Source organism: Manis pentadactyla, chromosome 4 (genome assembly GCF_030020395.1).
Source record: "Manis pentadactyla isolate mManPen7 chromosome 4, mManPen7.hap1, whole genome shotgun sequence".
NCBI classification, from domain to species: domain Eukaryota; kingdom Metazoa; phylum Chordata; class Mammalia; order Pholidota; family Manidae; genus Manis; species Manis pentadactyla.
The window spans coordinates 157,610,039-157,622,734 of record NC_080022.1 but is presented as its reverse complement, the minus strand read 5'-3'; the positions used below and the strand labels follow the sequence as shown (position 1 = coordinate 157,622,734).

General features: G+C 37.8%; 1 protein-coding gene and 1 non-coding gene across 3 annotated transcripts in view; one reads left to right on the top strand and one right to left on the bottom strand.

Moving 5' to 3' along the window:
* Window positions 1–12,696, bottom strand: part of TRIM37 (tripartite motif containing 37) — a 160,559-nt gene that overhangs the window by 70,453 nt on the left and 77,410 nt on the right. For both annotated transcript variants that reach the window (XM_036879658.2, XM_036879657.2), the window contains exon 17: window positions 1,537–1,622. In XM_036879658.2, coding sequence (XP_036735553.1) covers window positions 1,537–1,622 — 86 coding nt within the window. The remainder of the gene's footprint in view (window positions 1–1,536; window positions 1,623–12,696) is intronic.
* Window positions 12,445–12,553, top strand: LOC118909455 (U6 spliceosomal RNA). The gene has a single exon (XR_005023657.2). It is a non-coding gene; the product is annotated as a U6 spliceosomal RNA (small nuclear RNA).

The following is a 12,696-nucleotide window of genomic DNA, read 5'->3' as shown; positions in this document are numbered from 1 at the left end:
CTTTAATACTATGGTACATTTATCACAACAAATGAGCCAATACCGATGTTATTATTAACTAAATTCCATACTTCATTCAGATTAAATTTTTCCCTAATGTCTTTCTTGTGTTCAAGGACCCATCAGAATATCAAGTTATATCTAGTTGATTATCTCTCCTTAGGTTCCTCAGGTCTGAAATGACATGATCAGTTATAATTTGAAGAAAAATAACTCACTTTGAACACATGCTGTGGGAAGTACAATGGAGGAGAGCACTAACGGATGCAAGGAATCCAGATGAGAGGCTGTTTTGAAAGACAGTGGCCTAGGGTAGGAATGGCCAAAGAATGGAGAGTAACAGATGATTTCATGCATTAGTTAGGAGGGAGAATCAATAGATTTTAGTAACATATTAAAGGCAGAGTTTGAGCAAGAGAAAGAGATGAAGATGTGTAACACTATCAATCAATGAGATGCTGGCCATTACTGATAGACCAGCAGATGAAAAGATAATGATTTCTGTTTCCTGTTTGGGAGATGCTGAGTCTGAGGCATCAAAACCAGACTGCTTCATGGGTCTGGGAGACATGAGAAAAATAAAAAGACTAGGGATAGAACTTAGAGAGTAATCAGCATATAGACAGAATTGACATATAGGTGACTGAGACCACCTAGGAATAAAGTGAGTAGTAGGAAGAGATAAGGCATAAATGGAAGTTGAAATGCTGAGGACTAAGACTTAAGAGGTCTTTAGCTATCCAAGCATGTTACAGAATATGCCAGTGTTCATACCAAGGGCAACACTGGCAGAGTAGAAGCAATACCAACCTAGCTTGTAATTTTTCTAGCCAAGATTCACATGCTAATTAAACAGGTCCAAGAACACAAATGAAACACCACTATCTACATCAATTCATCCTGGGAGCAGAGTGGTTTGGCAAAAAACCAGGTCCCAAAAAGACAATCTAGCCTGGCTGTACTAACTACTACTTCTGTGATATAGACAACTAAATATTCAAGTTTTCTCCATGTAAAAACTGAACTCTTAAAAGGTCCTCTATAAGTCAAAGACTCAATGATTCTACTCAGATTATTCCACAGTCAAGCTAGACATACAACCAAGACTTATATTTATAAAAAGATGGTTTACACTAGGAGACAAGACCATGAGCTTTGGGTTCAGGCAAACCTAGAACTCTTTCACCTACTAAACTGTGAAAAGACAGCAACTTGCTTAATTTCTCTACACATCAGTTTTAATAGCCCTAAAAAAGTTAAGTAACATTAAAACCTACCTTATAGAATTTTCTAAATAAATGAGATAAGGAACACATTAAGTACTTTTGCCCACTGCCTAATACATAAGAACACTTATCAAATGTTAGTTAACATTACTGCTTTAAATACCATTAGTAATACACTCTAAAATCCATGTATAAAACATAGCACCTCCAGTGAGCCATTCAGAGCAGTGGCTGCCACATACTAAAATATGAACCTTTCAGAGAAGAGTAAAGAGAAAACAGAATGGCTTGTGGGACTTGGCCTCTATACCTGGAGGTCCTGCAGCGGCTGCATCTTCCATAAGTTCTCCCTCTTCCAATTCCATGTTGTTGTATTCCACATCGTTTTCGCCAGACCTAAGAATATACAAATTCATCATTCCCATACACTAAGTACAATTAACATTATTAGTTACACCTCAATGAATTTTATGATAATATAGTACATAGCTTTCTCCTGTAAGGATAGAATATTTTTAAATACAAAAATTAGGAAAAAGATTTGTCATTACCACATGTATGGGTAATATTGATGTTCAACTACCTTTTAAAAATTCCAAGACAGGTTGGTAGCACTGAATTTTTAAAGTAGAAAATCTGAGAACCACTATAAGCAGAAGATATAATAGCTTCAAAGAACTTGTAATTTAATGGTAACAAATTAGGCCTAAAACACTGAATTTTAAGGCTAAAAAAAGAAAGATGCTCTAATTACTGTATGTGACTAAATACTATTTTCTTAAAATACTTCAGAAAAGAGGATGTTACCTCCTATGAAAGTCCTCACAAAGTCACTCATGTCAAAGAACAACATTCTTTATTGTGACAAAGTATTGTGTGGACTAACACTCATCAATGCTAGTTTGGGGTATTTAAAGATATCTCAAGATCAGTTCCCAGCTTGACACTGAGAGAGCCCTGCAGATCTACTCTCCAGTGACACTGGTTAAAATTACTTTTAAAACAACCATTTACTCTGGACATAGTTCTAAGAGCAAACAGAAAAAAAAAAAACTTCTCAAGAAAATGTACTACAATTTGGTAGTAACAGTTGAGTTTCTGACACTTGACCCAAGACTACTCCCTCCTTCTTCCTCTCCCCATTCACTGATACAGAAATTCCACTCCAGATCGACAGAGCCAAGAACACAGGGCTCCCATTTCCCACAGCTCCCAACAGAAAGGCTTTATTCCCAGGAGAGGCAAAATAACAGCACTTCTCAGCCAGCCCCCAGACACCTGTTGCTGAACTAAGGTCAGGAACATATGTGGCCAAGAGGTGGGAATTCTCTTCTTCCACCCTGACCCAAGGTCTATTTAGGTGCAGCTTGCTGTGAATACTGGGGAGATCACTCTTGCCCAATTCATTTGTAAAGCAGAGGTCCCAGTCCTGAGAAGACAAGCTCAGAAGATCTGAGGCTGCAGTCCCCAACTCCCCACCCCTATGGGTTCAGCTTCTAAAGCAGGAGAAATTACCACACCTTTTGTCCTCACTCCAGCTTCAGAGTAGTTCATTGGTTTTGCCTGGTAGGAGAAAGGGGCTGTGAAACAGCCACAAAGAAATGTGTAATTCTAAAAGAAGGACAGTCAATATTCTCAAATGGAACCCAGCAAAACAAAAGGGATTACACACCACGGCGGAGTGGGATATATCTCAGGAATGCAGAGTTGTTTTAAAATCAGAAAAATCAATTAATATAATATACCATATCAATTCAATAAAAACAAAAACCACATGATCATCTGAATAGATGTAGAAGAGAATTTGACAAAATCCAACATGATTTTGATGACAAAAGCACTCAAACTACAAATAGAATGGATAAATTTTATTGAAAACCCACAATTAACATCACACTTAATGGTGAAAGACTGGATGTTTTCTCTTTAAGACCAGAAACAAGACAAGGAGGTCCACTCCCACCTATTCTATTCAACATTCTACTGGACATTTTAGCCAGTGAACTTAGGCAGGAAAATAAAATAAAAGGCAAACAGATTGAAAAAGAATTAAAACTAAGTCTACTTACAGATGACATATTGTACATAAGAAAAAAATTTAGAGGAGCCAAGATGGCGGTGTGAGTTGGGCAGTGGAAATCTCCTCCCAAAACCATATATATATTTTTGAAAATACAACAAATACAATTATTTCTAAAAGAGAGACCAGAGGATACAGTACAACAGCCAGGCTACATCAACATCTGTGAGAACCCAGCATCTCACGAAGGGGGTAAGATACAAGCCGCGACCTGGCAGGACTCGAGCACTCCCCCCACCCCAGCACACGGGTGGGAGGAGAAGAGTCAGAGCAGGGAGGGAGTGGAAGCCCAGGACAGCTAAATACCCAGCCCTAGTCATCTGCACTGGGAGCACGGACTTTTGTCCTCACTCCACCTGTGTTGGATATTAGGGAAACGGAAAAGGAAAATCTGCAAGTGGGTCCCCGCAGCCAGCTCCCCTGGGACAAAAAAAAAGGAGTGCTTTTTGAAAGTCTTAAGGGGACAGGGGCTTCACAGCTGGACGGAACTGTCCAGGCACACTCAGTCCAGCAGGCTGGGAATCCTGAGGAACTTCAGGCACCCCAGCCCCCAGGGTGGCAACGCAGCTCTGAAGTATCTCACAGCAATAAGCAGCCTGCCATTTGTTCCCCAGCCACAGCGGTCAAGCAGCCGCACCAACAGCAACCACCCAGAGTCTCCTCCCAGCACGCAGCCACCGGGGTCAGACCCAGAGGCTGCCGCTGGCTCACACCTGCCCAGCGCAGGCAGAGAAAGCCCGGGCAAAGTGCGAAGGGGCATCACTCTCGCAGGAGAGCACACCTGCTGTACCTGCCTCTCCCGCAGGGCTCTGGGCTGCCACACCAACAGCAGCTCAGGGCACAAACCCAGAGGCTGCTCCTGGTGTGCAGGTAACCGGCACAGGCAGCGGAGAAGGGCAAGGTGACAAGTAAGCAGTAAGGGACTTTGTTCTCCGAGCTGACACACGTGCCACCTGCCTATGACTACCTCTATTGCCATGAAAAGGCAGAAGAATTTGGCCCAGTCCAGAATTACCAAGACAACCCCCGAGAGAGGACCTAGGGAGATAGATATAACCAATCTTCCTGAAAAAGAACTCAAAATAAAGGTCATAACCATGCTGATGGACCTGCACAGAAACATGCAAGAGCTAAGGGATCAAGTTAGGAGGGAGAATACAGAAATAAAACAACCTCTGGAAGGACTTAAGAGCAGACTGGATAAGGAGCAAGAGACTGTTGATGGAAAAGAAATCAGAGAACAGGAATACAGAGAAGCTGAGGCAGAGAGAGATAAAAGGATCTCCAGGAATGAAACAATATTAAGAGAACTGTGTGACCAATCCAAACAGAACAATATTCGCATTATAGGAGTACCAGAAGAAGAAGAAGAGAGAAAAAGGGATAGAAAGTGTCTTTGAAGAAATAATTGCTGAAAACTTCCCAAAACTGGAGGAGGAAATAGTCTCTCAGACCATGGAAGCACACAGATCTCCCAACACAAGGGACCCAAGGAGGACAACACCAAGACATACAATAATTAAAATGGCAAAGATCAAAGACAAGGACAGAATATTAAAGGCAGCCAGAGAGAGAGAAAAGGTCACCTACAAAGGAAAAACCATCAGGCTATCATCAGACTCCTCAACAGAAACCTTACAGGCCAGAAGAGAATGGCATGATATATTTAATGCAATGAAACAGAAGGGCCTTGAACCAAAATACTGTATCCAGCACGATTACCATTTAAATATGAAGGAGGGATTAAACTATTCCCAGACAAGCAAAAGTTGAGGGAATTTACCTCCCACAAACCACCTCTACAGGATATTTTAAAGGGACTGCTCTAGATGGGAGCACTCCTAAGGCTAAATAGATGTCACCAGAGAAAATAAAATCACATCAAAGAAAGCAAACCAACCAAATACTAACGAAAGGCAAAAAATAAAAGCAACTATTCACAAAAGTAGTCAAAGGAAACACAAAGGACTACAGAATAAAACACCTAACACATAAAGAATGGAAGAGGAGGAATAAAAAGGGAGAGAAATGAAGAATCATCAGACTGCGTTTATAATAGTTAATAAGTGAGTTAAATTAGAGGGTTAGATAGTAAAGAAGCTACCATTGAACCTCTGGTAACCACAAATCTAAAGCCTGCAATGGCAATGACTACTTATCTTTCAATAATCACCCTAAATGTAAATGGACTGAATGCACCAATCAAAAGACACAGAGTAATAGAATAGATAAAAAGGCAAGACCCATCTATATGCTGCTTACAAGAGACTCACCTCAAACCCAAAGACATGCACAGACTAAAAGTCAAGGGAGGGAAAAAACTATTTCATGCAAACAATAGGGAGAAAAAAGCAGGTGTTGTAGTACTTGTATCAGACAAAATAGACTTCAAAACAAAGAAAGTAACAAGAGATAAAGAAGGATATTACATAATAATAAAGGGGTCAGTCCAACAAGAGAATATAACCATTATAAATATATATTTACCCAATACAGGAGCATCAACATATGTGAAACAAATACTAAAAGAACTAAAGGAGGAAATAGAATGCAATGCATTTGTTCTAGGAGACTTCAACACACCACTCACTCCAAATGACAGATCGACCAGACAGAAAATAAGTAAGGACACAGAGGCACTGAACAACACACTAGAACAGATGGACCTAACAGACATCTACAGAACTCTACACCCAAAAGCAGCAGGATACACATTCTTCTCAAGTGCACATGGAACATTTTCCAGAATAGACCACATACTAGGCCACAAAAAGAGCCTCAGTAAATTCAAAAAGACTGAAATTCTACCAACCAACTTCTCAGATCACAAAGGTATAAAACTAGAAATAAATTGTACAAAGAAAACAGAAAGGTTCACAAACACATGGAGGCTTAACAATATGCTCCTAAATAATCAATGGATCAACGACAAAATTAAAACAGAGACCAAGAAATATATGGACACAAATGAAAACAGCACAAAGCCCCAACTTCTGTGAGATGCAGAGACGGCAGTTCTACCAGTAAAGTATATAGCAATCCAGGTCTATTTAAAGAAGGAAGAACAATCCCAAATGAATAGTGTAAAGTCACCATTATTGAAACTGGAAAAAGAAGAACAAATGAGGCCTAAAGTCAGCAGAAGAAGGGACATAATAAAGATCAGAGGAGAAATAAATAAAATTGAGAAGAATAAAACAATAGGAAAAAAATCAACAAAACCAAGAGCTGGTTCCTTGAGAAAATAAACAAAATGGATAAACCCCTAGCCAGACTTATTAAGAGAAAAAGAGAATCTACACCCATCAACAGAATCAGAAACGAGAAAGGAAAAATCACAACAGACCCCACAGAAAAAAAATAAGAATTATTAGAGAATACTATGAGAATCTGTATGCTAACAAGCTGGAAAACCTAGAAGAAATGGATAACGTCCCAGAAAAATACAACTTTCCAAGACTGACCCAGGAAAAAACAGAAAATCTAAACAGACCAATTACCAGCAACAAAATTGAATCAGTAATCAAAAAACTACCTAAAAACAAAATCCTCGGGCCAGATGGATTCACTGCTGAATTTTATCAGACGTATAGAGAAGACATAAGATCCATTCTCCTTAAAGTTTTCCAAAATATAGAAGACGAGGGAATACTTCCAAACTCATTCTATGAAGCCAGCATCACTCTAATATCAAAACCAGGCAAAGACCCCACCAAAAAAAGAAAATTACAGACCAATATCCCTGATGACCATAGATGCAAAAATACTCTACAAAATATCAGCAAACCGAACTCAAAAATATATCAAAAGGATCATACACCATGATCAAGTGGGATTCATCTCAGGGATGCAAAGATGCTACAACATTCGAAAATCCATCAACATAATCCACCACATCAACAAAAAGGACAAAAACCACACGATCATCTCCATACACACTGAAAAAGCATTTGACAAAATTCAACATCCATTCATGATAAAAACTCTCAACAAAATGGGCACAGAGGGCAAGTACCTCAACATAATAAAGGCCATATATGACAAACCCGCAGCCAACATCATACTGAACAGCGAGCTGAAAGCTTTTCCTCTAAGATCGGGAATAAGACAGGGATGCCCACACTCTACCCTGTTATTCAACATAGTACTGGATGTCCTAGCCACGGCAATTAGACAAAACAAAGAAATACAAGGCATCCAGATTGGTAAAGAAGAAGTCAAACTGTCACTATTTGCATTTGACATGATATTGTACATAAAAAACCCTAAAGATTCCACTCCAAAACTACTAAAACAAATATCTGAATTAAGCAATGTTGCAGGATACAAAATTAATACACAGAAACCCGTTGCTTTCCTATACACTAATGATGAACTAGGAGAAAGAGAAATAAGGAAAACAATTCCATCAACAAGAATAAAATACCTAAGAATAAACCTAACCAAGGAGTGGAAAGACCTATACTCTGAAAACTACAAGACACTCTTAAGAGAAATTAAAGAGGACACTAAGAAATGGAAACTCATCCCATGCTCTTGGCTAGGAAGAATTAATATTGTCAAAATGGCTATCCTGCCTGAAGCAATCTACAGATTCAATGCAATACCTACCAAAATACCAACAGCATTCTTCAACGAACTGGAAGAAATCGTTTTAAAATTCATATAGAACCATCAAAGACCCTGAATAGCCAAAGCAATCCTGAGAAGGAAGAATAAAGCAGGGGGGATCTCACTTCCCAACTTCAAGTTCTACTACAAAGCCACAGTAATCAAGACAATTTGGTACTGGCACAAGAACAGACCCACAGACCAGTGGAACAGAACAGAGAGTCCAGATATTAACCTAAACATATATGGTCAATTAATATATGAAAAAAGGAGCAAAAATCTCTTGGACATAAATATGAGCAACTTCTTTATGAACATATTTCCCTGGGCAAGGGAAACAAAAGCAAAAATGAACAAGTGGGACTATATCAAGCTGAAAAGCTTCTGTAGAGGAAAGGACACCACCAATAGAACAAAAAGGCATCCTATAGTATGGGAGAATATATTCATAAATGACAGATCTGATAAAGGGTTGACATCCAAAATATGTGAAGAGTTCACACACCTCAACAAACAAAAAGCACATAATCCAATTAAAAAATGGGGAGAGGAGCTGAACAGACAGTTCTCTTAAGAAGAAATTCAAGATGGCCAACAGATACATGAAAAGATGCTCCACATCGCTAGTCATCAGAGAAATGCAAATTAAAACCTCAATGAGATATCACCTCATACCAGTAAGGATTGCCACCATCCAAAAGACAAACAACACCAAATGTTGGCAAGGTTGTGGAGAAATGGAATTCTTCTACACTGCTGGTGGGAATGTAAGCTAGTTCAACCATTGTGGAAAGCAGTATGGAGGTTCCTCAAAAAAACTCAAAATAGAAATACCATTTGACCCAGGAATTCCACTCCTAGGAATTTGCCCCAAGAATGCAGGAGCCCAGTTTGAAAAAGACATATGCACCCCTATGTTTATCGCAGCACTATTTACAGTAGCCAAGAAATGGAAGCAACCTAAGTGTCCATCAGTAGATGAATGGATAAAGAAGATGTGGTACATATACACAATGGAATATTATTCAGCCATAAGAAGAAAATAAATCCTACCATTTGCAACAACATGGATGGAGCTAGAGGGTATGCTCAGTGAAATAAGCCAGGCGGAGAAAGACAAGTATCAAATGATTTCACTCATCTGTGGAGTATAAGAACAAAGTAAAGAAAACTGAAGGAACAAAACAGCAGCAGACCCACAGAACCCAAGAATGGACTAACAGTTACCAAAGGGAAAGGGACTGGGGAGGATGGGCGGGAAAGGAGGGATAAGGGGTGAGGGGAAAGAGAGGGGGCATTATGGTTAGCATGTATAATGTGGGCAGGGGCACGGGGAGGGCTGTACAACACAGAGAAGACAAGTAGTGATTCTACAGCATCTTACTAAGCTGCTGGACAGTGACTGTAATGGGGTATGTGGGGGGGGTGACTTGGTGATGGGGGGGTCTAGTAAACATAATGTTCCTCATGTAATTGTTGATTAATGATACCAAAAAAAAAAAAAAAAAAAAGACCATCTGACAGAAAAAAAAAGAAAAACTTTAAAAATCCACTAAGAAACTATTCGAATAAACAAGTTAGCAATGTTGCAGGATACAAAAATAACAGAGAAAAATCAATTGATTTTCATATACTTGCGAAGAACAATCCAAAAAGGAAATTAAAAAAAAAAATCAATTCCATTTACAATAGCATGAAAAAGGATAAAATACTTATGAATGAATTTAACAATATACTCCAAAAACTACATAACATTGTTGAAAGGTTAATTATCTTTTGCTTGGCAGAAGACTCTGTTAAGAAGATAAAAAGACAAGCTACAGTGTGGGATAAAGTATTTGCAAAAAAATGTATGTGACAAAGGACTAGTATCTAAAACATATAAAGAGCTATCAAAACTCAACAGTAGCCACTAGGGGGTGGAGGAAAGTGGTGACAGAGTTATTGTTTAGTAAGTACAGAGTTTTGGTTTGGGAAGATGAAAAAAAGCTCTGGGGATGGACGGTGGTAATGGTTACACAACAATGTGAACGTACCCAGTGCCACTGAACTGTAGTTAGAAATGGTTAAAATGGTAAATTTTGTTAGTATATTTTTCCATTATTTTAAAAAGCTCAACAGTTTTAAAAAATCCAATTAGAAAATGGGCAAAAAGACATGATGAGAAATATGATGTACTAAGATATACAGATGGCAAATTAAGCAGATGAAAAGATGTTAAACATCACTGGCCATTAGGGAATGCAAATTAAAACCACCATCAGATATCTACCATTATACACCTATCAGAATGACTAAGACAAAGTCCAGTGACAATACTACTTGCTAATGAAGTTTCAGAGAAACTGGGTCACTCACTCCATACATTGCTCATAGGAATGCAAAATAGTATAGACATTCCGGAAAACTGTGGCAGTTTTTTCAAAAACTAAAAAACATTCAATTGCCACACAATCTAGCAATTGCATTTATCCTAGAAAAATGGAGACTTACATTCTTGCAAAAACTTGTACATGAATGTTTATACTAGCCTTATTTATAATAGCCAAAATCCAGAAACAATCCAGATGTCCTTCAATGGGGGAATGGTTACAAATTACAGTACATCCCCAACATAGAACACTACTCAGCATTAAAAGGAACAATCTATTGATATATACAATAACCTATGTGAATTGCCAGAAAACTATGTGGAATAAAAAAGGCCAGTCCCTAAAGGTTACTTACTGTATGATACCACTTGTATAATATTCTTTAAATGGCAACATTACAGAAAGGTGAAACATGAGTGGTTTTGGAGGTTGAGGTAGGAGGAAACTGGCTCTGGTATAAAAGGGCAACATGAGGGATCCTTGGGGTGATGGAAATGTTCTGTATCTCGATTATATCAACATCATTATTCTGGTTGTAATGTTGTACTACAGTTTTCCAAGATGTTACTTACCACTGGGGAAAACTGGGTAAAAAGTTTATGAGATCTCTGTATTATTTCTTAAAACTGCATGTGAATTTACAGTTATTTCAAAAAAAAAGAAAGAAAGAAAGAAAAAGAAAAAAACAGGAGTTAGAAAATATATAACACTATTGTGGAAAGACCAAGGAGGGAAAAGGTGGAGAAAGAGGAGACAGAGGAAAGAAAGGCTTATTCAATATGTTCTAGTTAAAAGCTATTTATTATGATCATTATCCAAACAAACTACATGCTTATTTCCTTCCCTATAAAAGGAAGTGAACTTAATTTCTAAGATCTAACATTTTATGATTCTGTAATGTTCAAAGTAGCTCAATTAACATGCTATTTCTACGAATTATACAAAATAGTTTGAATTGATAATACTATTGTTGATGTATGGATATAGAGAGGACATAAAAGACTTCTATTAAAAGAAGGATTAAAAAGTCAATCTAAGGAAAGGTTGTGAATCAAATTTTATGTAAAACCCAACTGCCCTCATGATAACTTTCAAAAATGTCGAAAGACTTAACAAAGAAATTAATTGGGATATAACTGTATATTTAAGCTATTAACAAAGTGGATTCCATTTTACTTAATTACCATCTAAAAGAATCTTCCATGTTGATTCAAATTATCTGTTGTATTTTATATATCTAAAAATATCACTGTAGTAATGATTTCTGGTTTGGGGACTTAATGCTTCACACATTATAGCTAACCCTTTTGGACAAACTGCCACACATACTAAAAGGGAAACATTAAGTGACAATGGTCTTTTTTGAGAAGCTAATTTGTCAGAATGGAGGCAAGGTCAAATAGGGGGTTAGAATTCTTACTCTTGTGAAATGGCTGATGCCAGGGCAAGGACAAAGAGAGTACAAGATGAACCTATAATGTTTTGTAGTGCAGAAAATAAAGTGCTTGAGAAATGATGAGGACATCTCAAGAAGACACAGGAGTTATTTTTAACAGGCTCCCATTGGCCAAATCTGGGATAATATAAGCAATAAATTATGATAATAAATGGATTAAATCATTTAATAATATAAAATCTGCAAGTCCATGCTAATGAAATTAATTAGTGAATTAATTGAAAGAGCACAGGGGAAAGCTCTTCCTTAAGTAGAATTCCAATTGTTCAATGTGAAAGAAATACTGAAATTAGAAGTCATCATTTGGCAATCAACATAGTAACCTTTTTCAAGCAAGAATCATCAGTGGATCCTAAAATTAGTGGACAAAAGTACAAGGAAAAATAAGATACCTACAGTCTCAAAATATGTCTCCAAAAGATACTTACCAATTACAAAGGGAAAACCAGTAATTTTAGAGTGAAGACACCTGGTACACATCATCTTAACCAAGTGATCTAAATTAATTAATAGTAATAGGGCAGATTGAAGACATGTGCCCCTCCCCTCCACCTCTTAAGATGCACTGAAAAGGCAACATCATCACTTTTGTAGTATCCCACCAAAAGCACATAATCTAATTGTGAGGTATCAGACTACTCCAAATTGGGGGAATTTCTATAAAATAGCTGCTATATTTCTCAAACATGTCAAAGTCATGTGCTCGCTTTGGCAGCACATATACTATAAAACTGGAATGATACAGAGAACATTAGCATGGCTGCTGTGCAAGGATGACACGCAAATTTGTGAAGCGTTCTGTATTTTTTCAATAAGATCTAAGCTGTGCAGCTACACCAACAGTGAGATGCCGGATTATTCCTTAGACTTATTTGTGTATTTTAAAAATCCAAGAAAAGCCATACTGATTTGGGGAAAAAAAATGTCAACGTCATTTTTGACTTTGTCAAA